At 42.7% G+C, this 19,590-nt stretch overlaps 1 protein-coding gene across 10 annotated transcripts in view; it reads right to left on the bottom strand.

Moving 5' to 3' along the window:
- The window catches only part of APC (APC, WNT signaling pathway regulator), a 163,516-nt gene that overhangs the window by 26,379 nt on the left and 117,547 nt on the right, over window positions 1-19,590 (bottom strand). For 7 of the 10 annotated variants that reach the window (XM_025207076.1, XM_025207075.1, XM_025207077.1 and 4 more), the window contains 3 exons: window positions 11,202-11,306; window positions 5,159-5,281; window positions 219-597 (listed from right to left, as the gene is read on the bottom strand). In XM_025207076.1, coding sequence (XP_025062861.1) covers window positions 219-597; window positions 5,159-5,281; window positions 11,202-11,306 — 607 coding nt within the window. Of the gene's footprint in view, window positions 1-218; window positions 598-5,158; window positions 5,282-8,482; window positions 8,532-11,201; window positions 11,307-19,590 lie in introns of all 10 variants that reach the window. The other 3 variants (XM_025207080.1, XM_025207081.1, XM_006026173.3) reach the window with 3 other exon arrangements.

The raw sequence follows: 19,590 nt of genomic DNA, 5'->3' as shown, positions 1-19,590 counted from the left end.
AAAGAGTGTATAGATAGTATGCATTTCAGATATGGCATCCTGTTTTCAGGTATTACTATAAGTTTTTTTAAAATTACCATGAAAAAGACTATATAATCTATATGTTACAATCTATCTACATGTACAAACACAATATACACATAACTGAAAATTCAGGTTAAAAGTTAAATGCTTCTATAATATACTGCTAATATTTTTTGGGCATTATGATGACGTACTTGGATTTTTGTCTTGGTCCATGCCTTGTTCATGTGCCTCCTGCCATTCCCAACATGTTTCACAGTAAGCCCGTATCTGTTCCAAAAGATGGAGCACACGGATTTCCCGTCTGCCTCGCTTATCATCAGGCTGAGAGTGAATGATGTTATGCAGTGCTGCACTGGCTCTGGCACGGGCTTCCTTACTGCCCCGGGAGTTTCCTAACAACACAGAGTCTTTATCGTTGCCATGTAAAAGCTGGATGAGGAGAGGAAGACATCCAGACTGACGCATGGCTATGCAGCTATCTTGGGAGCTAGACATAGCTAGCAAAGTTCGTGACATGTCATCCTTATCATGAGTACCAAGCATTGACAACAATGAATACACCATTTCCACCTGTAAACCAAATAATTAAAGAACTCAGTTACACTTTTATTTAAAAAAAACCAACAAAAAACCAGAACACATAATAAATTAAACTTAAAATGAAGTGATGGGTGGTTTATATGAGCAAAGAAGAAAATTACTTTAAAAATTGTGGAAAAATGTGTACCGCTTAGAAATGATTGCATAACTACTATTGGTTCTTTGTTGTTTACAACATTAATCATAACTGCACTTGGTAGTAATGTAGATAGAATAAGTGAGTAATATTTGACCTGTTTTTATTCATCTTTACCCCGATTAGTTTTAGATATTCATTGTACTAAAAGATTGAAACAGCACACTAATGAAAATGTGCTATCCAGTAATACTTTTGTTTGAGTGCCAAGATACATTTACTAATAATTTTATCTCTGAAACAGATATACATTTTCACAAATCATATTTTTATGGAAAGACATATCTCCAGTGCCAAATACCATGCTGCTGAGTGAGTTAAATATAGCTACCCTAGACAAAGATTTGTAAGGCCGAGAACAATTGTGTTATTAATGTTGTAGTAAAAACCTTAATACAGATATATTTTAATTTATTTTCTCTAAAGATTTCAAAATCACAGATCAACGTTGCTATAATAAATGTTTTACACATTTTCTGAATGGGGCAGATTATTTACAGATAACAAATTTAACGGATAAAATGGTTGTACACTATTATGAATAAAAGCAGTGAAAAACAGCTGTTTAATATAGGCAATATAAAATATTGATCTTTTATGATTAAGACATTGGATAATGTTCCATACACAATAAATTCAGAACAGCAAAAACAGATTTCACATCAAAATGTTACATTTTGGAGGGAATCTCTGGAGGGTTGCATAATGTAGCAGTTAATTGGTAGCAGCTCTGACTTGTCCATTTGTTTTGGCTTTGGTACATAACTTAAATTGTTCGATTTCACTTTTGACAGAACCATCCAGTGATTTTCAACTAGGATGCTGCAGTACCCTGAGGTGGCACGAGACCCTTTTAAGGATGCCATGGATTGCTGCACAATAATAGCACTGTTAGCTGTGCAAACACCTATATATGATTCACAATATCAACACAGAGATTTCAAATAAAGAATCCAGGGGGCTAAAAACATTCCAAGTTCTTTGCTACAGAAGAATTGCTTTATTATCTTTCTGTGGTCAAAAAACGAGCAACAGCTAAGAGCTAGTATTTTCTAAGGAGTGCATCAAGGCTAACAAGGCATGCCTTGAGTTTAAAAATGTTGAGAATCACTGGAAAGATCTGACATGCAACATATCATCACAATCCTATTAGAAAGTCCCCAAACACTAGCGCCTCCCAAAAACCACCAAAGACCCACAGTTTTCTCTAAGTGGGCTATCCCAGTTGAACAGAGAAACAACAGTGAACACCTTTCTGTAGAACAAGGGTAGGCAAAATTGTGGACCTGGACAGCAGCCGGACTCTTATTTCCCAGCAGCTCCTGCCTGCATGGCTGGGGCCAGTTTCTATGGAGACCCCAGCAGTGACTGCACCATGACAGTGTGGGGCTTGGGGGTTCTGTGGAGACCAGCCCCAGCAGCAATGGCAGGGCGTGTGGCAGGGCAGGGAGCTGCTCTGGAGCCAGGGCTGGGATCTTGCAGAGGAGACAGCATAGTCCAGAGCTAAAGCAGAGCCATGATATGCTGCCTGTATGCCCCTGCCTGTGGCGTGCAGGCTGCAGATCGCGGCTCTGCCCCAGCTCTGGACCATGCTGTCACCTCCACAAGATCCCAGCCCCTGAGCAGTTTCCCACCCAGCTGTGTGCCCTGCCAGTGCTGCTGGGGCCGGTCTCCATGAAAACCCCACCCCGTGCTGTCACAGAGCAGGCTGGAGTCTCTATGGAAACTGGCCCCAGCCACGTGGGCAGCGGCTGCTGAGAAACGGCATTCACTGTGGGCTGGACTATGCCCGCCCCTGCTGTAGAATGATATATCCTTTATATACCAACAAAGAAAGGAATGAGATTTGCTAAATACTAAATTTGTTCAGGTCCACCAATAGCAACTACATTTTTCTAAATAATTAGACAATCACTGATGGATCCCAGGAGGTACATTAGAATTTCTAACACTACTGAAGACAAAATCCAGCCCCTGAGTTCTATAAGATTTGGGTGAGTCAGAGTACTTTAAACTAGACCACGTATTCAGGAAATCATGCATTTCACTAAAGCTATAATACTAATTTAACACAACTGAGAAGTGAAAGCCTTAAACATCTTAAAACTGTATCTTATTAATCTACAATCTATTTAACATTAAAATGTAAAAATGGTAGAACCAAAACTAAAACATCCTTTGACACAACTTTGAGACAGCTCAGGGGTAGATGCGAGGCAACCGCAGATTAGGAATTTTCAATTCCTGGACTGGGAACAATCGAATATACCGGTGAGGCAAAACATGTAGCCTCCCTAAAGTGAATTCAATCTGTTTAATGTATACCTCTTGCCAGACACTTCAAGTAGCATCTTTAATGTACATCATAGAGATTAAATCCAGCAGTGACAGGAGTCTATAATAAAACAATTATTTAGATGTGTGGGTGTAGCTACTTGTCCTGGAATGGAGAGCAGTTGTGAAGAAGATCTTGGGCATCAGCTAAATGAGTCTCCAAGCTAGTGAGAGGTACAACAGTGAGTGGTAATTTTTACTTCCTAGACTACAGGAACATAATTTTAAAGCAAAACAAACCCTAACCCCTCCCCACCCCAAGAAAACCTCGATAAATGTGTATATTTTCTCCCTTTTATTCTCCACTTTCTCCTCTTCTCATGCCTTAACATTTCAAATTTCCCTTGATTTTATAGCTCAGTACAACCTGGCACCACCATCTTTGCTTTTCATCACCCATACTCAAACACATTCACTGTTGTACACTACCCTCTCCTTCACTTGCTCTAGTTTAATTAGTAGATAGCACAGTACAAGTTACTTGTATAGAATTCACTAGCATCTGTGCATTGTACAGTTCTTTTGAAATAAGGTCCCCCATATTCAGCTCCACATATTACAAACAGATTTTGAGAAAAATCAACCAAAAATGGGAGATTTAAAAAAAAATTTTTTTTTTCAAGAATCAACCACATAGAATACAAGCCTGAAAAGATGTATATTACTTGACTGAATTCCTGTGCTTTTACAAGCTGTTTTGCACTTTATCAGCAGTCAACTGTGTATTGTGACATTAGAGGGAAAGGGTTTTTGACAGCTAAAAATCCTATTTTTGAAACTATTTCCTTTGAAAATACTGTATCACAATCAAGAGTCTGTCTCCTCTATTATTATTTGAGTAGAGGTCCCTGATAAATTATAATATGAACAAGAGAATCTAGGTACATTACACAAATATAGGTGGGGTCACTGGGCTTAAAGGATTTCAACAATAATATTTTACTTGATATTCATGGTCTTAATATGCTAAGTAAACTCAAAATCAAGAATTTCTGGGACAGAGTGGGGTGGCCATCAAGGTAAATAGCAAGTCCCAGGATATACATGTTCGAATTATGAAGAATACTCTCCAAAAGGTAGCGGGAATCAGAAGTTAGCATCCACTGTCCTCTACTATATAGCTAAAATGTTATTTGTTTGAGTTATTTTGTGGTGACTACTAAACTTCAGGCTTCCACATTGCTAAACTACTAATTTTAGTCCTGCTGACATGGAAGCAGTTTTTGCCTATAAAGGACAAGGGAAGGTTTCAAAGGGTCTCTAGATCTTCTATAGACACTGCCCTCTCTCTCTTTTTTTTTTGTTAGTGAAGTGGCTGTTGTAATCAATACCTTTACCACTCCTTTTGTCCTTCTGTCCACAAATTATGTGATTAATCATAAATAATATTTTTTGCGCATTTAAATCATTATTATTTAATAAAGAAAACAGGCTTCTGCACAGTAGTGCATAAAAACCCATTCTGCATTGATGAATTCTAAATAATTGCTACCAAAACAAAATGTGTATTGGATATATACTTCAGACATAGAATGAGGTTTACTTTAACCCGTCTTTCTCGTTAAAAATTATCACAAGTATCATTAGGCCATTTTATATGCTAGAATCTCAGTTTCCTTTCATGTCTCCTTAAGAAGACTGTTTCTTTTACAGTTTTATTAGTAATCTTGAATGTTGATTTAGCAGCATCAGTGGTTCAGATAACTTTAGAAGTTTCTCAGTAATAACATCTATTTGAAGAATTCAATTCTGTACAAAGAACAAACCTTTAACACAGGTTAATTTATATATTGGTTCATCCAACTTCAAGAATTTTAGATGCTCAAACAACTTACTGCAATCAATTAAATTTTCCTAATTATAGTAACTCTACCAGTGATAATTCAAAAATTTCCCCACAAATTTGAAGGATTTTTGTGGACAATTTAAAACCTGAAAAATATATTTTAAAGGATAAAAATTCCATGGAATTAGTATGCATGAAAGATCATTTAACTAATATTAGTACTACTAGTAGAAACAATGAGGTTATTGTATTAGTAAAAATGTAGTGTTAGCGACCTGTGGTTTGTAATCTTCGGTTACCTTGGTACCCAGATGACTTGTCAGTCTTCGAGGAACAGAATAGTTACTACTAGAGCTCATCACACTGGCTGTCTCATGGTCCATTCGAGCTGCTGACACCTACAAGCTGCTGAACCCTACAAGTTTAAACAACAATTAGGAAGGATCCACAAAATTTTCACTAAAGAACCAACCATTAATTCTTTAAGTTCCAGAATTTGACCATTTAATTAATTTACAACCATATATTGTTACCATATATTTTAGTTAAAATGCATCAACCACAGCATACTTTGGAAGGTATGATTAAGAAAACCCTCATGAAACTGGCTTTTATTATCCGTTTATCCCCAAACTGCCTCTCCAAATAGCTCTACATCCCTATGCAATTCATTCTGTTACTGGGCTTTATAATAACTACATTCACCCAAAGAAAACTGAACTATAAACTGGACAGCATACAGAAGCAAGGGTCAAGGAAAATAAACCAACACAGATTTCAGGCTACCTTCCATAGAGTAAGTAGGAGTCCTGCATCAATAACGCAGAACCCTCCTTGTGTCCAGAAGAATTTTTCAAAATTTCAGGAGACCTACTTCTCAGAGTCTGCTTCTCACAACCCCAAGGGCAAAAAACTCAACTGCTTCAGAATACAACTGGTTCTGCATCAGTTAACAAGGAGGGAGATTCTACGCATCAAGAAACTTGTGATTTTCAGCAAGGGAAGTCTCTAGGGGCTAAAGTTCTGTTTTTTCCAGTGAAAGAACAAAGACATTAACCAGTGCTTTCAAACTCATTTTTTTGGAGTCTCACTAGAAACAGTTACATGGACAGATACTCTTTTGGATTTACAACTTGACAAAGCTGTCATTATTTTACTTTTTGTCTGGTGTTGTTGTCAAATTTATTTGTTTCTTTCCAGTCCTTTTTCCTTCTGTTTTTTCCTCCTTGGCCAGTTATAAAATATTAGCTTTCTTGTTCTTTTTTTGTTTTCTGCTGCCTACCTCTGATAGATGTCTTTCTTATTCCTTCACTTAACAGAAGGTTCCATTTTTTTTGGATTATCTGAAAGCAGCAATGCTGAGATACACTACCTTCTGCCTTGCAATTGAGCCAAGTGCCAGAAGCAGACAAGTCTGACTGATGAGCTACAGCCTGAGCCCCAGTACTAAATGAGTTTCTCCCACAGTAGCAGAAAAAAAAAAAAGGGAAGACAAGAGATTTCTAAAGAACTTTCAAAGCTAACCTTTCAGCAGTTATAGGCCGGGGGGCGGGGGGACGGGACGGGGACGGGACACCCATTAATAGCAAAGGTGAAGATGGGATGATGCAGTCAGAATCATGCACTTCGTCCTCTAAACCTTCAATCAAGCAGCCAAAAAAAAAACAAACCTCCAATACAGGGGTTTTCAACCTTTTTGGATCAGTGTATGCCTGGCAGCCATACATAAAGCAGTGTACCCCTGGTGGCTGGACATGGAGCAGGGGGAGAGGGGGGGCTGGGGTAGCACACACCCAGATGTGGAGCAGTGGCAGCCCTGCCCCCCACATCTGGCCGGGTAGGAGGTGTGTGGCAGTGCTCCATCCCTGCCTGCCCACACGTACTCCCTAGGGCCTTCTCAAGTGCCCCCAGTTGACAACCCCTGCTCCAACAGTTATAAGATTAAATTGTCTACTGCTTGCCCAGTCTCTCTAACAAAAGCTTCCAAGATGCTTCTCTACTACCATTATTACTACTTCCTTCACTTCCTTCTCCATCCTTCTAACTTGTCTTGGAATCCATCAAGGCAACATATAGCAACAAAAAATGGCAAAAGGTTTAGAAAAGATGACCCACAAAGCAAGGTTAAAAAAACTGGGTTTATTTAGACTAGTCTAGAGCCATCTGAGGTGTACATGGTAATAGCCTTCAAATATATAGAAGAGTAATATAAAGAGGATAGAGTTCTCTATGTCCACCAACGGTAGAATAAGAAGTAATCAGCTTAATATACAGCAAGGGAGATTTAGAAAGTTTTCCTTAATGATAATCTAACTACAAGGATAGTTAAGCACTGGAGCAGGGAACCCAGGAAGGCTCTGGAACCTTTGTCATTAAAGGTTTTAAGAGCAGATTAAGCAAGCATCTGTCTGGGTTGCTTCTACTTTAGAACAGATGGACTGACTGGAACAGAGGTTCCCAACCACCGGGCCATGGCCCGGTACCAGGCTGCAAAGGATTGGCTGCTGGGTTGTGGCACGAGCTTTAACCACTGCTAGCAACAGTTCTATGCCCAGGCCACGCTCACGCATGCTGACTGGCTGGGCAAGAATATCCTCACTTGGCCAATGACTGTGTCTTTTGCTTTTGAAATTGGACCACGGTAACTGTGGCTAGTCGTTTCTATATCAAACCAAGTGCGGCTTGTGAACTCAGACTGGTAGGGCAATGGAGTGTGTCACGGGAGTGGGAAGGGGGGGTGGAAGAGTTTGTAGCCAGCTGGGGGAGGGATAGAGGGAAAGGAGTAGGAGTTTGCAGCCAGCTGGGCATTCCGGCTGGTAGCGGGGAGACTGCAAACTCCTCTGCTCCTGGCCGGCTGCAAACGCCCCTGGCCTCACTGCCAGCTGGCTGGCTGCAAACCCCACCCACACAGAAAGGAGAACTGTGCAGAGGATGTACAATGCCAAGAAAGTGCCAAAAAATGGGGGGAAAAAAGCAACTTGCAATTGCAAGTATGACTCCTCAAACATAAATCATGAGTTTATCCCATCGGGTGATTCACAGGCTCCAAAACTGCGGCGTGTTATACGTGCAGATATGGTTTGCACTGTGGCTCTGGATATTGAGTTCATTTTGTGTCATACACTGCCTCCGATCCTCGCAACGTTTCTGACCCCTGACCTATAGCGACTATTAATGTAACAATTTTTATTGGAAAGTATTACTATATAATTAAAAGTGGTACTTAAAACTAGGATAGAAGAAACACATTATTTTTGTGTTGTCTATACTTCTTAACAAACAAGTGAATGTATCTAAGATATTTAATACAACAAGGCACAGATCAAAATATACTTCTGCATGCTTATATATTGGGCATTATGATATCAACACTTCACCACTGTGAATGTGGAATGGACTTACAAATAAAAGATGAAATGGTTTTACTGAGGGCTAGGCTGGACAGAAAAAGTCCATTTACTAAAGTAATTATACAGGTATAGTTAAACCACCACAGTTTTACCTCTATAACTCTCTAGGCAGACCCTTGTTTTCCAGAATAAGTGCACACGTAGAGAGTTATATGGGTGTAGTTGCAACAATTTAAACTCACACATTACCTTAGAGCAGTTTAACTTTCCCATGTAGCCCTTATTTTCATTGTCCAAGCTGAGAGAAATTCAGAAAGTTAAAGTTCATAAATAATGAAAAGTATATTGGGCTTTATAAATTCTTTTGATTTTAATGACCTAAGGTGGTAAATATATAGGGAACATGTTGCCAGCTAGGGCTACACAATGAATATTTTTTTTGGTTTTTTAACTTAAAACGTGCCCAAAATTTTACACTGCTGATTAGCTATAGTATATATGTTACCCGAAATGTTGGAGACACTAGATATCAAAGTGCAGTAGGGTGGAGACAAATATAGTTCCAATCTGCTCCAATAATTAAATCAACTTGATCTAAAGAGACTCTTTGCTTTAGAGTTTAAGGTTAGTTAACATACTGAATTGTTTGGCCTTTTGACTCTAACATGACCAAGAGGTCCAAATCAAATGTAATCATCTTTTATTACCAGTCCGCTGAAGACTAGGCTGAAATAACTAATACTCAAAATACGTAGCAATTCATCTGAGAAACTGGTAAGTGGCCAGACTTTTAACTCTCATGCTTTTCCTTTCACCAATCCATATGCCCCACACCCCCCAAGCCTATTTCAGGACTGTTCTACTCGCCCAGCTGCTGCTACCCCAATTGCTCCAGCTACAATAGCAGCCAGTCTCTGCTGCTTCCCTTCCCTCCTGTGGTTGCCACTTCCAGCCCTTGTCCCAGGGGTTGGGGCAGTATGGCACAATGTGGGGAGCTGAGGGTGAGTCCAGGCTGTGCAAGGGTAGGGGGGGAACAGCAGGATGCGTGTTGCAGCAGGGGAGGAAGGGCAGGAAAATCATGCCAACATGGTGCAGCAGTGGGTGGGGAAAGGGGCCCAGGCGGCTGCACAGAGCAGCAGAGGGAAGCATCTGTGCCACGTGCAGCCTCCAGGCACTTAGAAGTTGGATAGTGCTGCCATACTTGAACCCCAGCAGTATTCAATCCCACTTTTACACATTTCTCCTTTTTCTTTCCACTCTTATATTGTCCTTCATCCTCTTGTGCTTACCTCATCTGTTGCTAGATTTATTTCCCTTGCCTGTTTTGGGGTTGTTACCCCCTAGTTTTGCAACACAGTGCATAAAAGAAGCAGTGACATTCATTGTAATATTCTAGACAACTTGCAAAATAAAGACTTTAGTACATTTCATTTCACCACCAATACAGTAAATATAATGGAGCAGAGTAGAATGTGTGACATGATGCAGAAGAGAACATAACTGGGTCCTGAAAAATACTGTCCCCTGTGGGCAAATCTTCAATTAACATTGCTCATCTGACTGCAAAATTGGCTAGCCCAAAATTATTAGGTCATTTTTTTTTCACTCTATTTAATGCTCATTGCTCAATGATACAAGGTGGATGGAGCTGGGTTCCCAGAAATAAATATTAGTGTCCAATCCATTAAGCCTCCTGTCCCTGGCCTTGCACTGAAAGTATATAATCCCCAGATGTCTCACAGAACACAAGCTGAGGCACCCAGCCATCAAGCAACAGGGGAAAAATACTTCTCCCCTCCCCCAAATCTCCCTTGTCCAAAATAACCCCTTTCATACAAGAAAGATGAACATGTGGCCAGAATGCATCAATTATTTAAACACATTATGCTTTTAGTCCAAAAGCATCACTGAACTATTTTTTCCCTTCGGACTAATGCTGTTATCAGGGTTGCAGCAGAGGCTCCAGGCAACTGCTCAGATACAGCAAAGAAAACTGGATTCCAAACTGTGATTAAATGTTTAATAGCAAATAAAGGACTATGTCTCAAATTAAGTATGAGAGACATAACAAAAAATACTTGTGTACTTAAGAGACTTTAAAAAGGACTCAAATATTTCCTTCAATTCAGGCAGAAAGTAAGAAAAAGAAACAAGCTTATATATGAATTGTGATCTCAAATTAGTAACATTATGAAAACCTGAATGAATACTATGAAAATATGAGCCACACTTTGAGATTATGAAACAAGTGAACATCACGGCATGGCAAAGTAAGCCAAGATATAAATTATTTAGTTTAAAAAATCCCTAATTTTAATACGTTAAAAAAGGCAGGTAAGGACGAAATTACTGTAGTTTCATAATTTACCCAGCTAACACATTTCACTAATAGCATTAGACAAACATGGAAAAAAACATCTATACCACCCTTCAGCATACAGGCGGGAAATATCTCTGAATGATGAGATTTTTGGTTTCAAACATTTATGTAAGATAGCATTTCACTGAGAAATAGAAGTTATTTGATGTAAAAAAAAAAGATCAAATGACAAGTTTGTAAGTTATAGCATTTCAGTGACCATTTCTGAGCTGAAATCTTTGAGAAAAATGTCCATCAGTAATCATAACCTTGAACATGAATAACACAAGATAAATTTTTTTTTACCGAAAATATTCACTTATCCTCCCTTAAATATTAACCCCACTAAGTTTAAAAAAAGGAAAACAGTACCTTGTATAATGGAAAATTTTAATTCCGTTTAATTAAAATATCCTTTCTGATTTTTATTCCCTTCCAATGGGGGAAGAGGAGGGGGGAGAAAAATGCCAGCCTTTTCAGAATTCATACATCTGAAAAAACCTGTTCAAGCACAATTCAATATCTGCAGCAGAAATTCCCAATCATACTGACAGCAGCACCAAACATTTTTGTTTTTAAAACATGTTATTGATAAAACACTTGCTTTACCTGACCATTACCAGTAGTTGCCATGCTGATTTCTGCTGCTCCTTGACCTTCATTCTGCCTCTCTGTTTCATGAGAGCCTGCATCGTGCTTCCCTTGAGGTGCTCTCTGTTAATGTAGGAGTTTAAAGCATTATACGTAGAAATGGAGTATACTTTATCATTCAAAGCTTCTGGAGCTGTGAATGCATCAGTGTTGTAGCTTCACAAAACCAGTGAGCTGTACTTTGTATTTCATAACCTCTAGCCTTAATAATTAACAGCTGAGACTGACTGTCTTAGCAAAATTGCAAGATGAAAGTGAAGCATGTCCTCTGAGGATTATCGCGTTGCAAGACAAAGGATTTGCTGTGAGACACAGTAACACCATCCTCCACCGGCTGTGCTCACATCACTATCTGAAATATAACAGAATTGGAGCAAACAACTGTCTCCTCTGCAATGTCACATGATCTACACATTTACTGGAGGCAAATGCTAGAACAGTTAAATTATTAAGCTTCCCAATCAAACACAAGCTCTTTCTGGGTGGACAGAATGGATATACCCAGAGCATATCTATACCATACTAAAGGAATCTCTCCACATTTAAACAGTAATATGAAGAGGGTGAGTATCAATCATACTGTAAATTAAACAAACAATACGTTCATCCCCAAATTAATCACTGTCTATCAAAATGAATGCAAGTGATATTGCAAGCTGGGTAGAAACAGATGTTACAGCTCCTAATGGAAGTAAAATTCTCCACATAACTCAATGAAAATGACATTTTTGTCATGACCACTTAGAGCGATCATGAGATGATCCTCATCAAAATCAGAGCTCCTAAATACAGCTATTAACAAAGTTATCAAAAAGCTGTATGAAGTGTAAATGTAGGATTGTTCCTACAGTCTTATTCTTGATACTGAGCTTCAATGTGATGCTTTGACGCTATTACACCTATCAATATTGCACTATATGATCCAAACCATTTCCCCTCCTTCCTGCAGCTAAACTACCCTCCAGTCCACTGGATCCTACCATTTCCCTACCAATACTATAACACAGTCTATCTGATCTTATGCAAAATGTTAGGAGACGTTTTCACATATTTGCTGCCCTCTCTACACATATTTTAATTCTTCATTTACAGCTTTTCTGTAGAACAGGCCCACATTGTATAGTACCCCAGGCTAGACCTCTCAGTAAAGATCACTTCTATTTTGAATGCCTGTGATTTATTAGTTACAAACAGCATAACCAAATTAACAATACATGTTCTTTGCATCACCTCTGGCAGTTGTATGCAGGAACTCTGGATATAAAAGCATGAGTCTCTACCCACTTGACCCACATAATCAGGTATCTTAGCATGAAACCTGCCGTAGAATCTCAAACCCCTGTATGTCATGTAGCTACTAGAGGAGAGCACATAGCCACACACTGTATTACTGTGAGTCACAGAAACACCTTTGGAATGCTTTTTTGAGAGACAGCGTGATCAAAGTAGATGAGCCGAGACTCTAATATAATAGAGGCCTCTCATTCTTGCCTGTGTTGTGTTTGAAGTAACCGTGTCCAAACTCTCAATTAATTTATCTGTGACATTATCCCATTAATTTGGTTTTTCAAGGGTTGTTGGATCATAGCCATGTTGATTTAAAGACATAGCCAGGCAAGGTTCTTTGGATAGATGTGATATCTTTTATTAGACCAACTAAATAGTTGGAAAAAAGTTCTTTGCAAGTTTTTGGGCACAAACCACCCACAAAGGACTGTGAAAATGCAAATGCGTGGAAGTTTGGAAGACAATGGGTAGAGATAAGGAGGTGAGGGGGGAGAAGAGAGGGAAATGTAGGAAGGAATGCAAGTGGTCAGCTGGAGGCAGGTTACCTGGGGTATCAGATGTCAGGCAGGTTGTAATGTGTCATAAATCCAATGTCTATATTAAGTCCAAGATATTTTGTATCCAATAGATTTATGAAGTGAAGTTCACAGGCTCGTCTACGAAAGGTGTTTTGTAGATTCCTACTGAAGATTAGAACTGAGAGATCAGAGAGGGAGTGACTGCCTTGTGAGAAGTGGGCATTTAATTAGATACTTTTGTCTTTGATGTATTTTTGGTGTGCATTCATTCTGGTATGCAGTTGCTGTTTGGTTTCTCCTACATATTTTCCATATTTTCAGGGCATCTGGTGCATTGGATGAAATATATTACATTTCTGGAGGTACAGGTATAAGATCCAGGAACGGTGATGGTTCTGTTGTGGGGTGTAGTTATTGTAGGGCTGGTGGAGATATATTGGCAGTGTCATGGGGACGTAAGCATGGGCAAGCTGGAAACCATGCCCACAGAGAAACCCAGGGCAAAAAAAAAGAAAAAACTCACCACTTTCAGGACGCCGGAGAGAGACGCCCACGCGGTTCATCAGCTGCGCCCATCTGCAGCTGGGGCAGGTGACGTCAGCAACAGATGCTGCCCGGCGAAGATAAAAGCTGGCCCCGAGAGCGTGGGAAAAGAGACGCCGGGAGTGGGAGAAAGGGTGGAGGACTGCTGTGCCAGGGGCATCCAGCTGCAGCAGGAAGCCGAGTAGCCAGCGTGCAGAAAAGCAGCGGCGGCAGCAGGGGCTGCGGGAGATCCCCACACCGGGGATGACCGGCAGGGATCAGAGGAATCAGCAGAGAGGCCAGCAGCAAGAGCTGCCTGAGGAGCTCCTACCAGTGGCGGCCAGCATTGAGACACTGGACCAGAGGCGGATCCAGGAGGAGACAAAGAAAACCCCGGCTGGGGTGAAAGTGCGGGTCCCAACCCAGGGGACGTGCTAGTTTAGGGGCACTTGGTGCGAGGGGAATGGAGGGCCCACAGCTCCACGGTTGCCCCTCCTTTTTTCCTTTACTTTTCTTTTCCTCCTCTGACCTTTTACTCCTTCTTCGCTTCAGGTCGCTCCTGAAGTGTGTAGTTTTGTTGGTGTGGGTCTTTTTGTTTTTCCTTTGTCTGTTCTATTTTTGTTCCCTGCCTAGAGAAGGTTAACTCAGCACACCTTGCTGGGTTTTGGGGGACTAGAAGCCCCAACTGAAGACAAAAAACGACGTGTGAATGCGGCGATGACCGGTGGCATCTGTCGTAGGATGCTCAGGGCATCAGAGGGGACAACCCCAAAGGCAGAGTGCCCTTAGACCCTCTGGGTCTAGTTGGAGCCCAAGGCGTCCGTCCGCAAAGGAGGAAGCGTAGGAACCGAGGAAGACACCATCTAAGGGTTAGCCGCAAAAGATCCTGAGGCTCGTCTCAAAGGTTGGCGTATGGCTGGGGTATAGGGGAGGTGGAGCCCCGTATACATCCACCAAGGGATGTGACAACTCTGGAGGCATCCTCAACAGGGACCCCCTTCATAGAAGATCCATCTGAAGTTGTGGCAGGCGAGTTTGGGGGCTTCTCTGGAAGTGATTGAGGACCCCTCCGGAGTTGCGCACAAGACCAGGCATCTGCGCCAAGGCGGTGCGGGAGCGGATCATCGAACAGAGACAGGCACAGGCAGGTTTTACATTTTTTGTCCTGACATGGCCTGGATTTATTTGGTGTGGTTTGGGTCACAGGAAGTTTGTTTCTGGTGATGAGGTTAGCAAGACTCGGTGCTTGCTTAAAGGCTAGGATGGGTGGTTCTGAAAAGATCTCTTTAAGAACTGGGTCTTATTCTAGTATGGGCTGCCACTTTTTGAGGATTTTCCAAATAGGTTCCAGGGAAGGTTGGGATGTCATAATTAATGGTGTGCATTTAGTGAGGATTTTCTTTTTGTACTGCAGCAATTCTTCGCATGGTATCCAGGTGGCTCTTTCAAAAGTGCAGTCTCTCTTTCTGGGGGAGTGTCCTTGTTGGGAAAAAGCCCTTTTGAGATTTGGGAGGTGAAGATCACAGGTATTCTCCTCAGTACAAATTCGGTGGTATCGGAGAGCCTGGCTGTAAATTACAGCTTTTTGGTGTGTTTAGGGTGGTTGCTGGTTCTGCGTAGATATGTATGTTGGTCCCTGGGTTTCTTGCATATGGTGGTTTGTATTTTACCATTCTGGCTACTGATCGTGGTGTCCAAAAAGGAAATGTTGGTGCTGGAGTATTCAAGAGAGAGTCTGATGGAGGGGTGATGACTGCTGAATGTGTGATGGAAATCAATCAGACACTGCAGGTTTTCAGTTCAAATTATGAAGATATCATCTATCTATCTCAGGTGTAGCCTGGGTTTGATGGTGCAGTTCTTGAGGAATTCTTCTTTCAGGTGGGCCATAAAAAGGTCATGGACTTAATACAGATATTGGATTTATGACATTACAGCCTGCCTGACATCTGATACCGCAGGTAGCTTGCCTCCAGCTGACCACTTGCATTCCTTCCCACATTTCCCTCCCTTATCCCCACTCCCCTCCTATCTCTACCCATTGTCTTCCAAACTTCCACACATTTGCATTTTCACAGACTGGCTTGTTGTTTTTTCAATGAATTTATCAGGGTGAAAGTCATCCCGTGACTTAACAGAATGAGACCTTGGCTCATGAGCTGTGTGAAGTGCATAAACATTAGCATTGCTTTGTGGAGGAGCAGGGAGTAGAATTCACTGCCTCAGCACTAGTACTTTAGTGCACTTTCTTCTTGACAAGGGCTCCGGTGAGGGCTAGGCCGGGCTGCACTAGGGGGCGGGTGGCGGTGGCACTGGGAGAGGGGGGTTGGGGAGGCTATGGCAAATTCTGGAGTGGCTGCAGCCCCCTCCCACCCCCCATAGCCCTACTCCCATAGGCCCCCATGGTGAAGGAGAGAGTGGGGCTGGGACAGGCGCTGCACAGCTGGGTGGAGTGTGGTACAGAGCTGCAAGCAGCTCATCCGGGGGGTGTGGGAGGCTCCCACTGCTGCACACACCCTGGGAGGGCATGGGGGCACGTACCCGTGGATCTGTGCACGGGGGGGCAGGGCAGGCTGGGGTGGCATCGGGCTCTTCCTGGCACTGTGCCAGGCTGGGCTGCGCTTGCGGCAGGTGGCAGTAATGCTTGGAGTAGGACTATGGGAGGGGCTGTAGCTACTCCAGAATTCTCAGTAGCCCCAGCCCCTGCTCCCAGTACAGCCTGGCCCAACACCCCCACCAGGAACAGCCTGGTGCTGCCCTGACCCCAGCCTGCAGCAACCCGCAACTTGCCCTTGCCCCGCACACAAATCCGGCAGCACGCCCCCTGTGCCTTCCTGGGGTGCATGCAGTGGTGGGAGCTGCCACCCCCTCCCTGTGCCGGATGCCCCCCAGACAAGCTGCTTGCAGCTCCATCCTGTGCCCTGCTTCAGCTGTGCAGTGCCTGCCCCAGCCCCACTCCTTCCATCACCACAGGAGACCTATGGGAGCAGGGCTACACGGGGGTGGGGAGGGGGGCGCTGCAGCCATGTCAGAATTTGCCGTAGCCCCTCCAACCCCCCCTCCCAGTGCTACCATCACCTGCCCCAAGCACAGCCCGGCCCAGTCCTCCTGCCAGAAAGAGCCTGGTGCTGCTCCAGCCCCAGTCCCAGCCTACCCTTCTCCCACATGCAGTTCTAGGGGCATGCACCCCCCATGCCCTCCTGGGGGTGTGCATGGTGGTGGGAGCTGCTGTTGCCCCCGCCCCGCTCCACACATATGGCTCAGTCCCACGCCCTGCCCCAGCCTCCCACACCACTAGGACCTCAATCTGCTCCCCCCTCCACACCCCTTCCCTCACAGAGTTACCAGCTGAACCTGGTTGCTCTCCACGTGGCCGGGCTGTGCTCCTAGCCACCCGTGTGCTGTGCTTTGACTGTGTGCATGCGTGCGGCATTTATCAGCCACATCTGTTCTGTTCTGCATACCCTGTTCTGCACAACCCTTTTAAGTACCCCTGGTTGACAACCACTGATTTAGATCATAGTAAGCTTTACTACAAGTTAGAAAGACTTCTGAACCATCCTGCAGTAATGCTTATGACAATCTAAATAAAATGCATTCTAAGTGCTGGAGCCCTTGATGACTGGTGTGCTGCAGGAGTTTGGACTGACAATCAGCTGTATATTGCTCCCAACCCCCACACAGTACAAGAGTCATTCAAAACTATGGTGCAGTGCTGGGGCTAGGATCAGTCTCTTGATCACATTATCTCCATGGAGCAGTTGGACATTAGCTCAACACATCAGGTAATACACTATTTGGAGATACTCCTCACCAAAAATGTCCTAACTCTGCTATACTACAATGGCATTTAGCTTGTGTTTTACTGCTTGAACGGTCAGACACTAGTATTTTAAGTGCAGTTAACACATTCTAAATGTAATGTGTGACAGAGCCCTTAGATAACATTGCACTGAAGGTGCTGGTAGGCTGCCTCCACAGGTACACACACACACACACACACACACACACACACACACACAGCCTCATACTGCAACTTTATTCCTTCCAGTCATCAGTATACTGTCAATGAATTATGACTTTCTTATAACTTGACTGAAGACTCTGCTAGTGGATGTAGGTACTATTTTGTTATCTGAGGGACTGTATGGTTGGTCGATTTTCTTCTGTGTTAGAGTTAATGACAGGTTGATTTTTTTCTCCACATTTACCAAGAAGTCAGATCGTTAAAATAAAGCTGCTTAGTAATGATACGGAGAGAATTATATCTGCTCAATAACGTTCAGTATTGTGTGTGTATATATATATATATATATATAATGCCCCAGCTGCTGCCAGTGTACCTGTTCTTGCATGTTCTAGTGTGGGTAGTGGCAGCACACTGGCAGTTACTGTGCAACAGCTGATGCACTGCAAGAACAAATCATGTCAAATTAAGTCAATCACCTTTGAGAAAGTAACTACCACATTTACTTGCATACAAGGTAGGTCAGAGCCAATGACTCACAGCAGCCTCCTGCCTCCCCCTCTACTTCCTCTCTGCAGCTTCTGACCCCCTATCCACCCTTCCCCTTATTGTCAGGCGCAGCTCAGCTCCGGTTCAGGTTGGGGTCTCTCCTGGTCAGGAAGCACATGAAAAATCCTTCCCCTGCCTGGCTAATCAGCAGTGTTCACATTGCTGCATTGCCTGCCTGGCCAATCAGCAGTACTGACACTGGTACAAGGCCAGGCAAGGGCTGAGTTCCACCTGCTGTGCTCCAGGCTGGAGCAGCAGCATCTGACAATAAGGTGGGGGACAGGGGAAGAGGCAGAGATTGGGGGTAACTGGGGGTGGGAGGATGCAGGTGGCAGGTGGGCGGGAAGGGTGCAGAGGAAAGAAGTGGGAAGGGCAGAGGGAAAAAGGGTCATATGACACCCCCCCACCCACTGCTTTACCTACTGTAGCAATGGTGGGGGGATTCAAGACCACCCTCCAATACTTAGATTCTATACCTGGGAAAATATAATACATTTATAAATTTTCCACATATATATATATATAATCTAATTACTGGGAGGTAGCCTAATATTTGGGGGTCATCTTATATTTGAATAAATATGGTAATTAGGTAGATGAAGAGAATGCAGTGGACACAGTATACATGATCTTTGGTAAGGCTTTTGATATAGTCCCACATGACATTCTCATAAGTAAACTGGAGAAATGTGGGCGAGATATACTATTAGGTGGTTACATAATTAACACAGTAACTGCAAGAACAGGTTAATTATAAATGGATCAATGTCAGAAGGGTTCCACAGGGGATCTGTCCTGGGTCTGGTGCTGTTTAACATGTTTATTAATGTTTTAAATGCTGGAATAAAGAACCTCCCAATCCAGTCTGCAGACAACATGAAATCTGGAAGGACTCGAAACACTCTGGAGGACAGGAGTAGAATTCAAAAGGATCTTGATAGATTATAGAGCTGTGCTAGAGACAAAAGAATAAAGTTCAATGTGCACAAATAGAAGGTACTGCACACTTAGGGAGAAATAACCAAATGCACAAATGTAGCATGGGAGATAACAGACAGATTAGCAGCATTGCTGAGAAGGATTTGGGGGTTTTATTAGGTCACAGACTCAATATGAGTCAGCTATGTGAAGCACTGGCAAAAAAAAGTGAAGCAGCATTGGGTGTAAGACATGAGAAGTGACACCAACACTACTTGACACAGCTGAGCCTCAGCTAGAGTCCTTTTTGCAGTTCTGAGCTCCATATTATAAAAAGGACATGGAGATGCCGAGAGGGTTCAGAGGCAAAAGCCAAAAATGATAAAGGGGGCAGAAAGCACATATGAGGAGAGGCTGAGAGTGCTAGGAATGTTTAATTTGGAGAAAAGGTGATTGAGGGGGAGGGGACTTGATAGCAATTTTCAAATATCCAAAAGATTGTCATAAAGAAGAGGCCTCCTGTGTTACAGACAGCAGGGCACAAAACAGTGGTTTTAAATGTCAGTAAAGAAGATTTAAAGATCTC

Source organism: Alligator sinensis, unplaced genomic scaffold, assembly GCF_000455745.1.
Source record: "Alligator sinensis unplaced genomic scaffold, ASM45574v1 scaffold225_1, whole genome shotgun sequence".
NCBI classification, from domain to species: Eukaryota; Metazoa; Chordata; order Crocodylia; family Alligatoridae; genus Alligator; species Alligator sinensis.
This window is presented reverse-complemented; position numbering and strand designations above follow the sequence as displayed.